Source organism: Trichoplusia ni, chromosome 24 (genome assembly GCF_003590095.1).
Source record: "Trichoplusia ni isolate ovarian cell line Hi5 chromosome 24, tn1, whole genome shotgun sequence".
Classification (NCBI taxonomy): domain Eukaryota; kingdom Metazoa; phylum Arthropoda; class Insecta; order Lepidoptera; family Noctuidae; genus Trichoplusia; species Trichoplusia ni.
The window spans coordinates 4,263,519-4,283,553 of record NC_039501.1 but is presented as its reverse complement, the minus strand read 5'-3'; the positions used below and the strand labels follow the sequence as shown (position 1 = coordinate 4,283,553).

Here is a 20,035-nt window from a genome sequence, read left to right as displayed (position 1 = left end):
TGGATTATGGGAATTAGGAAACTCGTGTATTTCTAAATGCATACATAGGTAATATAGATAAATTACACCAAGACGCAGAACAATCGATCGTACTCATTGCACAAATATCCTGTGTGGGAATTGAACCTATGACCTCTGGTATCAGCAGTCAGGGCCACTATTCACTAGATCAACAGGTCTCTTAAAAATGAAACATAATACCCTCTTTGAAAGGACTTAACTTTCCTTGAGAACATGGGTAGTATAACCAGACAATATTAAAATAATTAGTTACTAAATTTATCCGCAAGATGAAGTTAATCACTCTAGGCATGACTAGCAATATTTTGCGCATCGTCTTACACAGTTATTGATAAGACAAAATGCCTAGTTATATACCATAGTTTACCATCAGCGACGTGACCTTAATGCATGCCTTGACAGCACGATTAGCCGAATGGCTTTCACCACGCTAATCACACTGAGCGTGACGTCATGAGTTCGATCCCCATGGACAGTCATTTGTGTGATCCATGAATGCTTGTTCTCAGTCTGGGTGTCTTTGTGCATGTGACTTGAATGTTAGTGACACCCCAGTGATTAAATTCCTTAAGGTATATATGGTACATTACACACTTTAAGGTGCATTGTTGCCGAGCTATGCCACGCACGAACTATAACGTGCATCCGACACGAAAATAGAAAAGAATGACAATGTTCATTACTTTCATTGATGGACTATGGCGCTACTAGAGCCATAACCTTAACGTTTTGAAAGTGCCTGGAGAAGGGCCTACTTGAAATAAAAACTTTTGATTTTGATTTTATACTCATAAGATAATGACTTGTTTTTCGCACGCTGTTTATGTAGCAAAAATATATTAGGCCTGTCTTAGTTACAGTTCTCGGAAACGCCCAAAAATTTAATTAATTGAATACAAAACAAAAGATTCTCCAATTAGGTAAATGCAAAAAATTCTCGAGATTTAGGAGCGCATACTGTAAACTGGTTTGTCTGTTATTTCTGCTCCAGTACCACATGGTAACAGACGGATACATGACATTTTTTATTTTGTTTAGCGCAACGAAGAGAACTCTGGAGACGATCTAGTGACTCAAGAAAATTTTGACGGGCCATTCAGATTGGTTAGCTCTTCGGAAGCTGAGAATAGAGATGATAATTCAGGAAACAGTGGAGAACATCAAATACACTTGACAGCAGTAGACGAAGAACAAAGTCGAAACGATGAATCTAAAAAGAAAGTATTTGAGGTACTTATTAACATTTCTACGTAAAGTGTGGGATTAGGTGCATCTAGTAGTACTAAACCTTATAGAGGAGAAAATACCGAGGTAGTAAGGGTTCCTTAATAGAATGCTAGAGTCGAAAAATCAATATGAACTCTATGCTTTAGTGGATAAGGTATAAAAGCCTTAACTTACAGGCCCAATATATAAATGCCCCCTTTATTGTTTGATCAGGAAACAATGCAGCAGTTCGCCAGGGAAATGGCGGCAGGTGACATGGCTGATCTCATAGGTAGCAATCCACATACAAAGCAACCAAATATGTATAATGATTTGGCTCGGAGATTTGTGTCGCAGTATAAATATACTGAAGTAAGTTCAATAGTCATTATCTGACACTCGATGCTTATCAAAAAGTACCTTAGTAATAGCTAATAGACGTTCCATTTATGGGCACAGACATTTTCTCATTTAATGAAGGTGAGATCATTGATCACCAATGGTACTCACTGCGGCTCGGCAAGTTCAGATTAGGTTTTTGAATATTTCGTTTCCCGGGTTGTTTTTTTTTTATAGTTTGTAACTGGCGTTTTAGTTTAGATGATTTAGGAAGTACACACAACATTGCAAAAGTCACATTTGTACTGTTAGAAACTGCAAGTCGCCATTCAAGCCAAACATTGAACTGCGAAGTTTAAAATCCACCATGATTATGTTCATGGTCGACCGGTGGGAATAAGAAATGAAAGGATTACAACTATTAGCAGCCGTTAGTCAATGTCACCGGCCGTTAAAATACATTTTCCTTCAAAGACCTAGACTATTCTTTAAATGAGCATAAAAGAAATGTTACAGAATAAATTTGTTTTATGTATTTCAACTTATTTAAAGAGGAGAAATGGTCATATTCACAAATAGCGCCGTTCTCTTTTAAAAGCAGACCTTCATTTGCTTTAAGTCTCCATAAGTCGTTAGTATTTACATTCACAAGATATTTTGATAAACTTAATTTTACCAGGTACTACAAGATATAGCAGTTGAACCCGAAGAAAATGAACTGATACCGGTGAAGGCGCCCCCAGAACTCGTGTTGGTAGTAGCTAAGGAATCCGCTTTGTTACGTCCTGACAAATCTGAAGATCTTGGAGATGAAGTCGATCGACTAAAGATTCTCAGATCTGGGGTATGTTTCAACTGCTTTTTAGGACTAACCCTTGCTTTCTGGAATGCTGATCATATGTAATTTGTCCTGATGAGGAATTATGTGTGTGTAAGTATAATGTATGTGCAAACAATCATCTGTACAATATTAGTGATAGTGTAGGGATTAAAGATTGCGCAACAATTATTTTCTATATGGAATTTGTGGAGCCAGTATTGCACAATATTTTCTGGTTTTGCGTTAACGAAGAGAAGACGCGTAATCGTAACATAATAGTTCGAAAATCGTCCATTATACATTAGTAGATGCTTTACGCCATGTATAGTCCCTTGTTGCAGCTCTTGTTTAAAAAACTGCATAGTATTTTCTTGTAGGGGTTGCGGTAGACTCACTATACAATTATTTTAATTCTTTATTTTTTTTAGGATTACTGGAATGGAGTCTGGAAGGAAGACGTAGATCCAAAAAGTGCTCTTAGAATGGGATCACCGAAGAAAGTTTTGGTAAGATCTTCAATATTAAAAAATAAATAAAAATCAAGTATATTGTTTCTACCTACCTAGCCCGTTAAATTTTGACAATACATTGAAGGATTAAGCAATCAAATAAAGGTTTGACTTGCACTGGATCTGGAAGGCGAAGAATTTGGTGCTGTGGGGCAACTTTGGGGAAACCTATGTCGAGCAGTGTACCGCAAAAAGCTGAATTTATTGTTTGATGGGATGTTTAGACTATATCAGATGTCAAAGAGAATGACGATTTTTTCTGAGTCCTTATACTCGTAATTCATTTGTAAGATCTTTTATTATTTACTTTATATTAAACCAAGGCTCTTTTCAGGGTTCAATCAAGGCTAAAATTAGACCAGGCAGCGAGTTCTACAAAGTGGTGTCACGCATGAAGAAAATATCTCCTCGATTACTCTATATTATAAATAAAAAGAAATTTGCTTAGGTAATGTGTTATTTCAATTCGTGTTTTACACAAATGCTTGTCCTAGGCGGAGATTGAGCTCTTGATATGTCACGCACAGCGGCCCTGGCGTGGTATCGTCATCTACTTGAATAACTGTGATCTGTATCTGATCTGTATCTGACTAAATTAAAGAGATCTTATAAGAGTAAATGGATGTGATGACAGGGTGCAAAACTAAAAATCCATTTCCTTCAGATCATTAAACAATATTTGACTGATTATGTTTGTGAGCAACACAAATTTACGAGATAAACTGTTTTAAAGTTTTGGAGACGGGATTTGGGGCAGGACAGGATTTCGTAAAATTTATACGCAATCGCTAGTTTTTTTTACTGTTATTTGATCAATGTATATTCCCGAGACAAAAAAATATTTATTCATTTTATGGATAAAACTATAAGGAGCAATAAAAAATATTTGCTCCAGAACGATAAGGCAAACAAATATTTTAAATAAAAACTTATCTACAGCGTTTGATATTTTCAATCAGAACCCCATTCATGCATGTTAACGGACACAGTTAATTAAATTAAAATTAATTATCAGTTAAGCGAGAAACAGCGAACGCGGAATTGATTGATAAAATATAGCATGGTTTAAATATTGAAATAGTTGGTAAACTAGACCTACAGGATAAAAATGGAAACATGCTACTAATTCTTCAATCTTTGTCCATCTGTTCATCAGCTTTTCTCTTCATAATCGTAATAGAAGGACTGATAAAATTTTCACAGATGATATATTCCAGTTGCCAATATAACTACAAACAGTAAATGTCGGTTAGTTTGGTGATAAATTTGAATAGGTTACCTTTTTCTTTCAAAATATGCTTTTTCAGCTTATTTTGCCGGTACTCTCAGTGTCACGAGTTCGACTTGTACTTGATCGGATAGTTCAGTTATTATAACAGAACTGTTCTTGTGTGAGAGAGACATTGCTGTACACCTCATAGAGCTCCGTTTCGCTTTTATAGGCCAAGATATTAAATGACGTATACAACAAGACAAAATGGCAAATGCAATGACCTTCTATTAAAAACAAACTTAATTAAAATCGCTCAATCCGTTCGGGAGCTTCGATGCTATAGACAGGCAGAGAGACAGACACGTCAAACTTAATCCGTTCTTTGCGCCGGTGGTTAATAAAAATCTTATAATTTATTTTTTATTTTGTATTTCATCACAAGATTATTCTTCATAACACTAAGGTAAACGCTCCTAATACGGCGGTAGTCAAAATCGCTTCCTATTACGGTGGTATTTATATTTTCGCGTTTTATTCCCGTTTTATTCAGTGTAGGTAGACCGAAACCGAAACTATTTATTCTAAATCTTTTACTTTATGACTTAACTGACATTTGCAATTATAGCAGATAGACAACACAACAAAATCAATCAGTCTCTGTAACGTAATCGACGTGAGAGGTGTTTCCATACAAACGCGGAACAACAAAAGTAAATACACAAATATTTAGAAACTAAGTTTTTCGTATTAAGATGCCGTTCGAGTTTGTTCTTTTGTTATTTATAGCATTTTCTTATTATTACACTCACTATTTAAATAGCTTATTTTATATTTGTAAGTCATTTTTTACCAAAAAATTTAAAAATAAAACACCGCCGTAATACGATACAAATTTTAAAAATGAATCCTAATACGGTGTTATGACTCCGAAATAGGAAAAGTACTGGTCATGTTTAATTGTTTATAACTTTCAATTGATTAACTTATTCAATTAGTTTCAAGTTTAGTTGAAATAATTATTAATCACATAACTTAAAAACCATATTCTGTGGTATGTGTTCTTAATTGGAAATCTAGTTAAATATGAAAACTGTCGAGTACAAAATGTTAGTTTCTTAGAAGAGGCAAAAATGGGAAGGTGTATTTTGATTTATCACAAAACATTTATTTTGTATAAATTTTGACTTGAGTTTTACAAATCTGAGCCAAAAAACTGTTAATGTTTGATTAGGCATTTTTACTCTTTTGTTTATCGAAATATTTATGGGTCAGAATTAGGATTATCGAAAACATGAGTAGTTTTCCTATTACGGCGGTAATTATTTCCAGGTAACTCCGTGTAGGGTTCTAAGATCTCCTATTACGGTTCTATTCATTTATCTATAAATTTAATAAATCTGTAGAAGGGTCAATTCAGTACACTGAAAATATTGAAAAAATAAACAGCAGCGAGTGACCAAACCCAAATATGTGATTAAAATTTATTTTGTCTGTCTGTATGTTCAGTCATCACGAGAAAAATAACTGTTCGATTTCGATGAAACTTGGTATAATTATACCTTATTTTTCAGTTTTATCGATAGACGTTGTTCTGTAGAACTGCGGGTGCCGGGGAAAGTGATTTAATCCCTCGAATACTATTGATTCTCAACAATTTCAGATCAGGTCAGATCAAGATCAGAATTACTATGAAAAAAATACTTACTACAGAACGCGATATCAACAACAGTAGCTCTATAGAGGGATGTCCTTAATTATTATAGGCCTAGCCGTATTTGGGTCCCATACATATTAGATGTTATTGTCAGAGTTACTCAAAATGGAAATAATTCATTCACCATTAATTTGATTACGCAATTTAATAAAATCAATTTTCAGTAAAAAGGAAAAACTTTTACTAACACATAACTATTATTAAATAAATATTATTTGTACGGAACTTTAATGAATATAAGTTCTGACCCTCCGTATTAGGAGCCGTCTACCGCAGTAATAGGATCAGAGCAAAATTTTACCTCCGTATAAGGGAAAATCGACCAGACTATTTAAATATTTCTTTAAAATAAGAAATATCATCAACAGAATCATAGTCTCAACGGCAATACAAAATATAAATTCCACTTTTAACGATAGAATTTTTTTCCACCTTTAGAAATACCTACAAATTCTTATTTTTGTTTCTTACTTTCAAATGTTGCGAAATACCTCCGTAATAGGTGCTTTTACCTTAGTAATTATTTAGTTGCAAGCGTGTATACTCTTTTTCGTTTCTTTGTTGGCAGCCATCTACGATTTTGTTTTTCTACTATTTCACTTTTAGTTTCATTGTCAGCGACTGTGATTGGACGAAAGAGTCCGCTGTTGTTGCCTCGCTCATAGGAATCAAATGTGATTATGTTTATGTGACTGGATTCTTCGGCTAAGGTCACGTCACTACGGTTGAGTAATATCTTCTTCTCATTCAGGCTACCGATGTCAGCTATTATATCTACGGGCTCAAATGTACTGTTTTGGGCTTGTATTTGTATACTTACCTAGAAAGCATGTACAGTAATATATTAGTCAAGGTCTGTTTAAATTTTCATTTTCCGGATTGAAACGCTAATGACTTCAGCCCCATCGAGGGCAGAAAGTGATCCTCCACAAAACTTCAGCTGGACTGAAGGTCATTTGCTTGCCCCCCTTGTAATGCTGAGTCACGGGATCGCTCACAAATGTTTTGTGCGACTCTGGTTGGGCTCAGCACCTACCAACCATCTCTTAAAGGTATTGTTGCTGTTATAGGAGGAAGATGTTATTGTGGTATAATTCTTCTACTTTTGCTGTGCGTGTCAGGGTTCATAATGAGCTGTGACCTTGCTTTTCGGTCCTCATTTTGGATTTGATTCATTTCGCGATCGACCGTTAAATGTTACTATAGAACCAAATTAAGTGAGATCGAGTTGCGCCACAGCACGAATCGATTTGCATATATCTATTTCCAGAGTCTTAGCTCGTAATCATTCGATTAAAACCAAGACATGACGGGAGAAAGTCTACCGATTGATAACCTCAAAAAAAATGCGAATACGCCAAAAAAGAAAACTCACCTCTAAGAAAAATAATATTTTTAAAAACGATTTCAGTACCATGTCGTTTGTCATTTTTACTTCAGACATTATATGTATGCGTGGTTGGCTGATTTTAACTGCAGCCAACTTATTATGAACCGTTAAACACAACTGTATTTTTCCATTATAAAGTAATCGTAAGCATGGCAACCATTTAAGGTGTGCGTAGACTTGGTCGCACAGCACTCGTCAAGACTCGTGGCCCGTCGACCCTCATAGACATGCGCTCCCTCGGGGGAATGACAGGTAGTGGTAGGTGGCGCACCGTGTGACGTCAGCCGCGTTTTGATGCCAGCACGATTCGAACGGGGAGTTTTTAGTCGGCGAGAGTCCGACATATCCCAACGCCGTGCCCTCAGCGTGGTTTGAAGACATAAGCGTTTCAATCCTACTTATCTGAAAATTCCTCCGATTCCTATCCAGCGTGTGTCTCAGGTGTAGATTTTGGCAGTCGACGAGCCTTCTACTTAATTGTGCTTCGTAATTCACACCTGATATATCTTACCCACCATAGAATTTCTTGGAAAGTAATTTACTGTAGAGAATTTGAGAGCGGCCACCTTTATACGCATACAATTTGTTTTAAGAAGGCTCAGCTCATATAGACCAATTAAATTCAAGAAGCCTTACATAAAATAAAAATCCAGGGTTTTGAGGTTTTATTTATACCTATGTATTTATATTTATTTATAATTCTGTAGAAATTTGAAGGCAAAATGCCGTTTGGTTTCTTGGCTTTACCCATCCAGTACCAGATAAAACAAACTCAATTATCAAAATCGATCTGACCTGACCTTGGCCTTAATAGTTGACAGTTTAATTTTGTAATATTGTAATCGGAAAAAAAGCTGGGAACTTTGTGCCGTTTCTTAAAAGGTACTTAAGAAGCGGTGACGTTTGGGCGAAACTGGGTGCTGTCCAACGTAATTTGACCTTTAAAAAGCTTCAAAAAGACCAGACACTGAGCTCGATCTTCTGGCTTGCCTGCTTGCCTTGTCTGCCATGAAGAGGTCAATCAGTGGACTGAGATGGGCTGATGATGATGGGTATCATCAGTCGTCATTCATATTTCTGGGCCGGGCACATCAAGTCGCCACCCACTTAAGAAGAAGTATAGATAAAAAGAATGTAAATACACCTCTTTGTTTTGACAAAGTAACGGCTGTTTTTTCGTAAAAGAACAATATTGACAGACAATTGTAAAAAGAAGTCGGGACAACAGTGAGACAATTGGAAGGATCAAGACTTTGTGAAAAAATATTTTTGGATACATTTTTTTGCCTTTATCGTTATTATGGTATGTATTTTGGGTTTACCAAGTAGCTTTATATAGTATCTAGATATTGACTATCGGATATTAATAACCGTCAAAAGCTGATTTTTGTGAGAATATTCTTTACTTATTGCGAGTAAATTCGTCTACGTACAGTAGGATATTTTTGATGTATTATGATTCTCTGGACAAGTTGCGTATTTTTCTTTTACGTATAGAAAAGTGATTTTCTAGCATATGCTGTAAAGTTACGCAGAAGATACGCCAATACAAATCCCATGTTTCTAATTTAGTGTGAATTTTTTTTTATTGATTCCTAGTTGAATTGATAAGAATTAGTGACGTAAGCGAAGTGTCGGTTTGGAGGTGTGTTTCCCATAAGTCTTTTAGATATTCAGTCAGAGTGGAAGTGGAGCATTGTGGAAGCGTGATAGCAACAGCGGCAGATAGCTGCATCTCTCTTCCACAGCCGTTATAATATCATTTGAATCGGTTGCTGTTGGACCTCTGCTGGTTTGGTTAAATATCACCGCGAGCTCCATTTTAAAACATAGAATCATCAACTAACACTTGAAGCACTGACTCTCCTATTCTTTTGAGTATTATTTTGACTGGCCTGTTGGTCTAGTGGTGAGTGACCCTGACTGCTATACCGGAGGTCGTGGGTTCGATTCCCACCCAGAAGAAACGGTTTGTGTGATGAGCACGATCATTTGTTCTGTGTCTGGGTGTAATTTATCTATAATATGTATGTATTTAGAAATATATAAGTAAGTTTATCAGTTGTCTGGTTACCATAACACAAGCTCTGTTTAGCTTGGGATCAGATAACCGTGTGTGAGTTGTCCCCGGATATATTATCATCATTGGCCTAGCCTTTTCCCAACTATGTTGGGGTCGGCTACCAGTCCAACCGGTTTCAGCTAAGCACCTGTGTTTTACAAGGAGCGACTGCCTATCTGACCTCCTTAACCCAGTTACCTGGGCAACACGATACCCCTTGGTTAGACTGGCTGTCAGACTTTTTCAAGCTTCTGACTACCTGTAACGACTGTCAAAGATGTAGGAATAACAGCCGGGACCCACAATTTAACGTGCCTTCCGAAACACGGAGGAACTCGTTATGACAAAGATGGTCACCCATCTACAGACCAACCGCGTCAAGCATAGCTTAACCTGTGATCGTATCACTTATGCGGTTATGGCTTAGCCACGAGCTCCTCTAACATATAAATGATTCTATCCCCGGATATATTATATTATATTATAATCTAAAATTGACAGGTCAGTGGGTCGTCTTGTGTGGATCAGAAGTTACATTTCAGTTACTACTAAAGTGAGAGTTATCGATGAAATATCAAATTCTCTTTAGACCATTTAGACGATGTGTAAAGTATTGGTTACAGAATATATCTCTGTGGTTTCAAACTACGTACATATGTATATCATCGCCGTCTATGCATTGGACCTCGTCGAAATTGCTGATAACGCCTAAGAGAGGCATTAGTATCTACTCATTTATAAAAGACCAGTGTAATCATGTTTCTTCTTCGCCATAGTGATTTTAATAATTGTTAATTGTTGCAGCCCGACCTTATGTCATAATCGTTAAGTGACCACAACAATCCTACCAAGATGAGGAACATATTCCAGCAACACAAAGAAAAGGTAATTTCTGAGCTATAATGGGTTACTACAGTCCACATTAATATTAAGTCTTAAAAATAAGGCAATATTTTTCTCTTTTTAAAAACGACTCCTGCAATAAGGAATTCAATCCTTGCGTCACAAATAATAAAAGTACAAATAATCTAGGGACAAGCATTCGAGGATCCCACAAATGCTTGTCCTACGAGGGGATTGATCCTGTCATACTTCGCGTCTTTTGGGTTTGACATGGTGACCTCAACTACTCGGCTATCCGTGCCGTCAAAGAATGTAGCTTTCCATAAGTAGGCGACAGGGAGAGGGCTTTAACAATGACAGGCAGGATAACGTCGCGTTCGCCGCGAAACAAGGGCCAGTATGCGTGCGTTGCCGAACTGTGCTTCTACTCAAACCTTATGTTTTATGTGATCCACGCCCCCCGCGAGTCATTCCCTATGTCGAACCGGCAACCATTTGTACGCGACGAATTGTTCATTATAAAACACATGACATAAACACCCTTAAACTTTTAAAAAAGAACTTATTCACCTATAACTAGCCTACCTAAAGCGTCAACACCATAGATCTTCTTAGATGTTTAACTGGTGAAATAAATGCATATAAAACGTAATTTCGATATATATAATTATATTTCGATATAGATAAGAATGCATTGAGGCACCATGTAACTTTTTATTTGTATCTAATCCTGTACTTATGTGGTGTGCTATAAAGAATATTCTATCTATCTATCTATTTTTATCCTCAGGTCGCCGCTGGTCCGAGGCCAAGCCGAAACTTTCGTAATGTCGCAGCCACCCAGGCGGATGAAGATAGCTATGACTATGTTAAGCACAGGAAAGATGTTAAACTTACCAGGTGAAGTATATTAACATACTAGCTGTTTAGTGGTTTCTTAGGTTTTCGCAAATGTTAGACATTGAATGAAACTACTTTTACGGATTTTATCGCGGTTTAATTTTAGATTTTAGTTCCCGACGTTTCGACACCTTTGCAGGTATCATCTTGACAGAAGATGTTGCTCATTCTACCTTCATATTGAATTAAGTATGAGCTCACTGTGTCGTGATGTCTTGCAGCGCTGCTCTTGGGTTTAGCCTTTAGTTTTTGTATTATCGGGTCAAATCGAAAATGATCACACAGAAAATATCGGGATAAAAAATATTATCTTCGTTTATCCTGGTTATAAGCTATCTGAGTACTAAGTTGCTTCTAAATCCGTTCAGTGGTTTGAATTTAAGAGTAATAACCATCCGCACACCCATATATCCCAGTATATTAGTAGGATGTAATCTGGGATCACTTTATGAAATCTGCGCCACTGAACTCAATTATTGGATTTTCCTTTTACAGCTAGTAATCTTTAAGCAATTCTAGTAATAGACCGAATCTTTAGTATTAAATTGTCAGAATTCGCTTCGGAGAGACAAATATTAGCTTATGGAGATAAGTGATAAATTCCAAATTTTTAGACCGTTTAAGTTTGGAGAGCATGTGTATTCTCCCATACACCTAACAGATTTCGTTTCTGCTCTGCTCCTATTAATCTAAACATCATTGTGTGTGTCCTATACCCGTCCTTAACACATGGGCTCTCTAACACTAATATTTTTTCAAGTCGGACCAGTAGTTTCTGAGATTACCGCGTTAAAAAAAACTCTCCAGCTTTATGATATGAGCATAGATTAATAGGTTGTTAATTGATGTATCACCACCAAATAAGTTCCCGTTATATTACTTGAAAGTTTTTTCAAATATCGACATGCTTTTCTAATTTATCTGCCAGATATTGGCTAATCAGTGATTGTGAAACAGGCCCGTAGTGGACTACCTGTTAGTAAAATATCTTAATATTTCAGCGTATTTGGCTCCGTGGCGCATTTGGTTAAGGGTGCCCTGGGAGGCGGAATCCTTAGCGGTCACGTGGCGTACATGAAAGCAGGAGTAGGCATCGCCATACCACTCAACGTTATCTTCGGTATCTACATGGCGTATTGTCTACATGTAAGTAAGTTCAATGTTGATAAATATAGTTCAGTCGTCAAGTTTAGACTGATATTGCGTTAAAGGGATCTTATTCTCAAAATTGATTTGTTTCATTCGGTGTTTGATTTGTACCTGACATCAAACCAGGAACGATTCACTATCTAGTTGTTAGATCTAATTAAACTGGCTGTTTTTTCTCTCTAGCCCACTGTGTTTCACAGCTGGGCAAAGGCCAAATCCTTCGACGATTCTCTATTCTGGGCCTCATGGAACCAGCCTGCGCGGAAAGCGTTAAGGTCGTCTCGCCACCGCTTCCTAGGTCGCCCACGACGACGCCATCTATCCGCCGGCTCCCATAGTATGGTGACTTTGGCCCAGCGGTCACTTTCCATACGGCTGACGTGATCCGCCCAATCCCATTTTAGCCTGGCAGCCTTTTTGCCAACGTCTATAATCCCCGTTTTAGAACGCAGCGTGATGTTCGGAATTAGGTCTTACCACCTAACGCCAAGAATGCGGCATTCCATAGCCCTGGAACTGGCTGTTTTATGCGAAATAATTTTAGGGACATTAAAATTTGTTTTTCAGTGTCTGTTTGGCAGTATAAAGCATAATAATGGATACGTATTCTTTTCTTTCGTCCCGCAAACACATATTGATCAAATTACAGTGAATGTAACTTACTGCGTGACGTCACGATTGTGTCTAAATTGTTCGAAGTCATTACGTCACAAGCCTCCTAAACATTCAACCAGTTTGTCATTGTTAATTTTTGCTGTTGAAAAAACGGCAAAAATGTTTCTAATACTTTTAATTATCGAAATGACCGACTCAATAGATTTTTGCTTTTCATACCCCATCATGATCCCTATTATATTAGTCTTAGACATTCATTGGTGTACTTTTGAAGACCATTGTTTTTCCAACTCTTACCTTATCCTGTTGAAAAGCATCAACAGAATCAGTTCATCCAGTCCGAAGTTCTGAGGTAACAAACATAAAAAGCCGACAAATTGGGAACCTCCTCAGTATGTCAACTATTTCTCTACTAGCTGTTGCCCGCGACTCCGTCCGCGTGGACTTTTACAGCGCGCGGTAGTTTCTGTTACCATGAAAAACAGGAATGTCGGCATAAATGTAGCCTTGACCCCACCCCCCCACCACCCTTTACGAGGAGGTAGCTTGGAACCAATAGAAATTGTGATAAAAAGTCCTCCATCCTAGTTCTAAGCTACTTCCTTACTTCCCCACCAATTTTCAGCCAAATCAGTTCAGCTGATCTGGAGTTATAAATAGTGTAACAAACAGGGCTTTCTTTTTATATATACCTTATATTTAGATCGTGTGTTATTATTTTCAGCTACTTGTGCAGTCAGCCCAAATATTGTACAGGCGGACACGGATACCTAGTATGTCATATTCCGATGTGGGTGAAGCAGCCTTCATGACGTGTAAATTTGAAAACATCAGGAAGCTATCCACAGCATTTAGGTTTTACTTTATTTTTTTCTCTTTTTAAAGTAACTGTACAATAATGGTTTGTGGATCACACAAACCCTTATTATTGTAATTTAATAAATATACGGCATAATTGTAGACATAAATAAATTTTAATGTCTGACAGCGAGGGAAAGGGGCATTCATAGAAAAATAGCATGGTCATGGTCAGTCTCTACTTTTCACCTAAGATAACTTTTATTCTTTTGCAGATATACTGTAGACTCTATAATATGCCTAGATCTGTTTGGTTGTTGTTGTTGCTATCAAATAATTATAGCTAAACAATTAAAACAGCTGGTCGAAAATACCCAGGACACTTCTTTTCTTGGCAGTTCCCCAGGTAAAATAATAAACCTTTTATTTAAACGACACCCGCATTAAGGCATTTTAATCCTTGTTTTGCGGGAGCTTCACAAACACAATATTCACAGGCACAAAGACACCCACACTCAGGACAAGCATTCGTCTGTCCATGCATTCGCTTATTTTTACATATATAATACTATATAATATTAATATATATCCGGGGTGAAACTCAAATGACTTCAACCCACGGCGAGGGGACCGGACTCCCACCGACTAAAAACTACCCGGGCCCCTTCAACTGCCTGAGCCAGAGCCACAGGATCACTCGCGCATGCTTCAGCGCGACTCTGACCGGCCTATGTCCTTTTGGACTTCTTCTCGAAAGGTTGGTTTAAAAGCCAACCTCTCATTCCTCGTGAGAACGGACGTGCAGGACGACACTTCCGTCTCCTTCTTGGCCTGTTAGCTGGTCGGATGGCAGGGTGCCCTCCCTGCCACCCGCAGGCCCTACCTTACGGTGGTCGCAGGTCGTTTTGACTTCGACGCACAAGCCGCCTGCGCCGCGACTGGTTGTCTGTAGTCACTTCCCGCTCGCGTTCAGCAGCTTCTGCGGGTAGTGAGAGCGCTTGCCCGTCTAGATTTGCGACCAAGTTGCGTTTGTCATTTGCCCACACTGTGCAGTCTAATAAAGTGTGTTTCGTCATCTTCTGGGTTACCACAGTGGTAACGCCCTCCAGTTAATTCACGTCGGATCCGACACAGTTACTTACCGAAACAGCCATGACCGGTCAGCAGATTTTCGATGCCTGATGATTGCTACACATTGCAACGCACAGTTCAAAGCGAGGCGTAGCACTGAGTTCCAGGTTTAGGCTGACACTGCCCTCTTCCTCCTTCTAGGAGGTGAACATTCCTTAACCTAAAAAAACGCAATAGATTGTAAATGTTAGTTCTTATCCTAAGATGTGTACATTTTATTGTAGGGTACCCGTCACTAAGAGTTTACTTGGCAATTATGATTCCTGTTGTTGTCTGCATTTGCTTAATCAGGCATTTGAAATATTTGGCGCCATTTTCCATAGCGGCAAACGTTGTCATCGGTAAGTCTTTACATTTATTTGTAGAATTAAAAATTGTTAAGAATGTATTGCCTACCTTGAGACTTATTATTTGGGGTCTTTTAAAGTAAATCACGTGGATACCTTAGGGATATGTGGGAACGTTGTGGATTGGACGATTACCTGTGTTTTGTATGTTAATCTTTTGTGCGACACATTAGACAATTATTTGTTTCCCTAATAAAATAATATGAGAAAATAATAAATAATATCCAGCAAAAGGCTGACAGATTAAAATGGGATTGAGCGGGTAACGTCAGCCGCATGGACAGTGACCGGTGCGCAAAAGTCACCACACAGGCGTTGCCGTCGAGAAGGTCTAAATGCTTACCGCGCGGGCTGGTTCCGTTGTGCTTGGGGTAAGCCTTTGCCCAGCAGCGGAACACAGTGGGCTAGATAAAAAAAGAAGTAATGTTTTTTTGTACCTCAGACAGGACTCGCATCTGCGAATCCTGGAGTAACGCACCCAGATACTCTGGAAATATTTGAACTCATGGTGTGACAGAGACATTGCGTCTGCGGCTTTGAGCGTCTCTTCCGTTGCACCTCGAATCGCAGGTTCAAGTCCAGAATGTGGTTTTATTAAATTTATTCCATCATATAATTTATTTTTTACGACACATGATTGCTCTAATAAGCTGATTTTTTTTCCAGTGTTTTGTATTGCTCTTTCTATCTACTATTGCTTTCATTTAAACCCGACTTTCCAAGGCATGATTATTTCAACGACGCCTTATAACACGTTCGAGTTTATCGGGATGTCCGTGTTCAGTATGTCGTGTGCTGGTGTCGTTATTGCCATTGAAAACAACATGCGAGAGCCTCAAAAATTTCCGGAGGCCCTGGCGATCGGTAAGCATTTTTTTGACACTAAAAAGTCATCATCATCATCATCATCATCATCATCATCTTCTTACTCTTTTCCCAACTATGTTTGAGTCGGCTGTCCGTCTAAACGGATGCAGCTAAGTACCAGTGTTTTAGAAGAAGCGGCTGCCTTTTAACTTCCTCAAAACAGTTACCTGGGTAGTCATCACTCTACATAAATTTGTCAGAATTTAATAGTTAATAATTATAATATTCCACAACTTGCACACAACGCCATCTAGGCTCAAACTAAGCAAAGCTCATATTATGAGTACTAACTGACAAACATATTCATACCTATATATCTAAATACATATTTTCATAATATATTTTCACAAATGATCGTGCTCATCACACATTTGTCCTGGGTGGGAATCAAACCCACCTCTAGACAAGCAGGCCGGTTTTGTTTTGAAACGCTTCCATTTTCAGGGATGGCATTGATTGTCGTTTGCACTTTCCTGGTCTCGTTCTTCGGTTATGCGGCGTTCTTGGAGCGTTCCGAGTCTCCCATAACAATTAACTTTCCCATGACACTGTAAGTAATTAAATATAGTACCATAAACACTTAACAAGATATGGTAAGGCCAACGAGACGAGATAAAGAATGTAAACAAATTTTCAGGGGTTCATAACATATTTATTTGAAAAAAATATTATAAAGTTCGAATATTGACGGAAATGAAGGAATGAACTTGTTCACAACATGGACCAAATGTTGACAACTGCCGTACTGACGTTCTTGTACCACGAAACACATAACGACAGCTGTCATCGACCAAGTCACGCCATATATGCGCGTACGAGTGATAAGGACATGGATAATAATCCTTCGCTATCGCAATGTAACTCAATAACAAGCGGACGCTTGTTTACTTTTTTTCTTCTCGTCTCGTTGGCCTTACTATACAAAAAGTTCTGTAACAAGTTTAACTCCCAAACACATTTTTAACAAACTTCGAACAGTCGTACATAATTCACATTGAATAAAAAATAAACTTAATTGAAATCGCTCGATCCGTCAAAAGCTACGATGCCAGAGACAGATAGATACGGCAAACTTATAAACCCCCTGTTTTTGCGTCCGGGTTAAAGTTACTTTTTGCGTGTCTGGGGTACAATTTTTGACAATCCTTCAACTTAAGCAACTATGGTTACTTGTTAAACATAGGCCTACCCCAAGTTGATTGTCATTGTTGCATCAAATTCGAAGTAATTGTCGAGTAAAATTCTCCGAAAGAAATCAAAATATACTGGTAATATTTATTCAAATTTGATACTCACTCAGCCTTCTGGGCACGTTGCCCGACTTTGATGAAGATGTATGTTTTGACGCTTTGTAAATTGTATATTGTTTATTTTCTATTAATACATAAGCTAAATACTTGCTTTTAATATAATTTATAAAAACATAATTTATAGAAATAAAAGTAGTATACGCCTTAAAAAAATATGCTATTTGAAAACTTCACTGACTATACTTAAACATAGAAAGAAATTGAAGAGTAGTTAAATTTATCACAAAATTTCAGAGTGCCTAAATTACTGAAAGGTTCAATTGCCGTTATGATCTACGTGACCCACGCTTTGAACTTCTGGGTGCCATTCAACCTATGCTTCTACTACCTGAAGCAAAGGCATCCTATAGAAAAAAGAGATCAATGGGAGCTTTTGTACCGAGCGATACTCGTCGTAGCCATCGGAATAGTGGCGATCGTCTTTCCGAATATTAATGCCATTATGGGATTTGTAAGTAGCCCTCTCTATTATTTGCGTATATTTTTTCGGGTATTTGTCCAAATCTAATACTAGTCAGTCAGATTTCAAAAAAAGAGCTTACCTTTCATTTAATCGTATCATTATAGTAAGGAAGATTAAAAGCATTTAAGATGATGAATCATCTGTATGGCAGTGAGGGCTAAGAACATCATTTGCTATTAAAAAGCGTACTAGTAAGTGACGTCATTCTAGAGTTTAAATCGCTTTATCGCTTCCATTTTTAGTTAACAGTACAAAAGGCAAAATACATAATTATCCACTTTGTTTTTCTGTCGGAGTAAGCAGATTTGTTTCGGATTTAAAATAGCTATATTATTTCTTCGTATGCAATATTTTTGGAAAACCTGTCTGGCGGACTTTTGCGATTTTTTAATGAAATACCCTAGTAGTGTGTTTGAGTGTACCGGACCTTTCTGTGTGATGTCGATGTCGGCCTCATCTCTATTTCGTGACTACTAAAATTTGTAATCAATCGGACAAAGTCACATGTTATGTTATAATTATTCCATATGCGCCTGTTTTGATTGTAATGTGAGTGATTTTTTAAATACACAAATGAACTTTCAGCTGGGAACCTTCTGCCTGTCAAACATGGCCTTTATTTGGCCTAATGTCATCAATCTCTTGGTAATCTGGGAGAGGCCTGGACTGGGCCACATGAATTGGAGAATGTGGAGAGCGATAATTCTTATAGTCATTGGGATCTTCGTCTTCATCTGCGGAAGTCTCGTAAACACTATGGAATTGGTCTCAGTGTTTATTGATACGAACATTAACTAAAACATTGTAGTTTTGGTAAACAATCGTCAGCTTCCTTTTAACCTTTAATTTCTTTTTGTATCTTCTAACATAACTGACGATAGCGATTTCATCGATAAGCACACTGTGTAAAATGAAGCTAAAGTGTAATGCGCTGGCCATATCTGTCGTGGATCAATGGCCTGAGCAGAGTCTGCGAATCGGCAAACACTGTTTAACGCATTCCCCAGCCCGATGGATCGGTGGACCTCTCAAAACTGGGTTGAACTAATTTTAAAAGATGAGGATCTGGTATCTTAGTTGGAATTCGGAGGTCCTCATATCCGATACTGAGCCACCATTACTTCTTTCAACTTTCGCGACCATGGTCCTAATCTAGACAGACCCTTAGGCTGGGGGCCTTTGGGCCCACCTCACCTCAAGACTTATTCTTAAAAAGTGAAAGTTGCCTGTTTTATTGTATTTATAGAGAAACTTTCAGCTTTTATGAAGTAATGTAAGTCTGGCCGCGTTGTCTTGCTTTAGTGCCTAGGTAACGAGACCGAAAGACCTGATAAAACAAGCTTTATCTAAAATGCTTTTTGTTGATGAATACCAACCAAAACCAGAGGAAAGATTAACACTGCGTCCGTTTTAAAAATCTTTTGTCAGGTCGTGAAATAACCAAAAACAAGCAAAGTAATTCCAGCCTGAAGTTATTATAAATTTATTTTACTTAAATCGAATTATTTGCGTGTTTTTCATCAGTTTTTGTTTTTCTTATATATTATCTTTCAAATAGTTTATTTTAGAATGGACCTAATGCTCATTTCGCAAATGTTTGTTTTGGGTGGGATTCGAATCTTCAGTTACGTCATATTCAATCACCAGAAAATTTACTGTTCAAACATATTGACAAAAATGCTCGTTTTTCTCAAAATCCTCTTGTCCTAAAATGATTTTGACAATTTGATTGATTTTCAGTTTTTGTAATCTGTTGTTTTTATAATATAATTTTTTTTTAATGTATCATACAAATAAATGTTTTGTATTAATCTTTGAATGTTTTATTTAACTTTCTCTATGCAGGCCTATACATAAAAGGCGTAGCGTGATAGATGAAATTTTCACAGTTGATGTATTTTGGTTGCCGCTTTAACTTTAACTGATATTAAAAGTCGAGGTTCAGCTTGGAACGGACATATTTGGTGACAAATAAACCCGCTCACGATTTTTTGACACCTAACCTATTTGTTTGTATCTCGTCTATTTGCCTGGAACACACTTTTTCCCCTTTCTAAATACATATATTATATAAAATGCCGACAATACAAATCCATAAGTAGATATTGATTCCATTAGTAGATGAGACGATTTTTTAGTTTGCGGTTTTGATAGTCCAAATACCTTCGTTCAGATCGGTGTAGTTTGTTCCTTTCATAATAAATTTTGATTCAGCAGTTTTTATTCAAAGTCGGTTGTACTAAAAAATTTGGAGCCTTTTGTGGGAGAAATCGTTTAAAAATGAAACAAACTCACATTCACTCACGAAGTTTCATTCACGGTTATTAAAAACCTGCGT

The 20,035-nt window shown here is 37.5% G+C and overlaps 2 protein-coding genes across 2 annotated transcripts; both read left to right on the top strand.

Moving 5' to 3' along the window:
* Positions 1 to 996: 996 nt before the first annotated feature.
* Positions 997 to 3,467, top strand: LOC113505166. Its single transcript, XM_026887742.1, has 4 exons — positions 997 to 1,599; positions 2,246 to 2,410; positions 2,815 to 2,892; positions 3,230 to 3,467. The coding sequence occupies exons 1-4, from the start codon at positions 1,438 to 1,440 to the stop codon at positions 3,341 to 3,343; spliced, it is 519 nt and encodes a 172-aa protein (XP_026743543.1). The 5' UTR covers positions 997 to 1,437; the 3' UTR covers positions 3,344 to 3,467.
* A 4,575-nt stretch (positions 3,468 to 8,042) lies between these two features.
* On the top strand, positions 8,043 to 19,457 carry LOC113505183 (proton-coupled amino acid transporter-like protein CG1139). Its single transcript, XM_026887770.1, has 11 exons — positions 8,043 to 8,515; positions 10,079 to 10,159; positions 10,908 to 11,017; positions 12,019 to 12,163; positions 13,506 to 13,636; positions 13,855 to 13,985; positions 14,935 to 15,051; positions 15,724 to 15,921; positions 16,369 to 16,474; positions 17,469 to 17,685; positions 18,283 to 19,457. The coding sequence occupies exons 2-11, from the start codon at positions 10,127 to 10,129 to the stop codon at positions 18,493 to 18,495; spliced, it is 1,401 nt and encodes a 466-aa protein (XP_026743571.1). The 5' UTR covers positions 8,043 to 8,515; positions 10,079 to 10,126; the 3' UTR covers positions 18,496 to 19,457.
* The last annotated feature ends 578 nt before the right edge of the window (positions 19,458 to 20,035 follow it).

Coding starts and splice junctions, on each gene's coding strand:
- LOC113505166 (XM_026887742.1), top strand. CDS start 1,438: ATGCCCCCTTTATTGTTTGATCAGGAAACAATGCAGCAGTTCGCCAGG. Junction 2,411..2,814: donor TAAAGATTCTCAGATCTGGG/GTATGTTTCAAC, acceptor TATTTTTTTTAG/GATTACTGGAATGGAGTCTG. Junction 2,893..3,229: donor GATCACCGAAGAAAGTTTTG/GTAAGATCTTCA, acceptor GGCTCTTTTCAG/GGTTCAATCAAGGCTAAAAT.
- LOC113505183 (XM_026887770.1), top strand. CDS start 10,127: ATGAGGAACATATTCCAGCAACACAAAGAAAAG. Junction 10,160..10,907: donor TCCAGCAACACAAAGAAAAG/GTAATTTCTGAG, acceptor TTTTATCCTCAG/GTCGCCGCTGGTCCGAGGCC. Junction 12,164..13,505: donor ACATGGCGTATTGTCTACAT/GTAAGTAAGTTC, acceptor TATTATTTTCAG/CTACTTGTGCAGTCAGCCCA.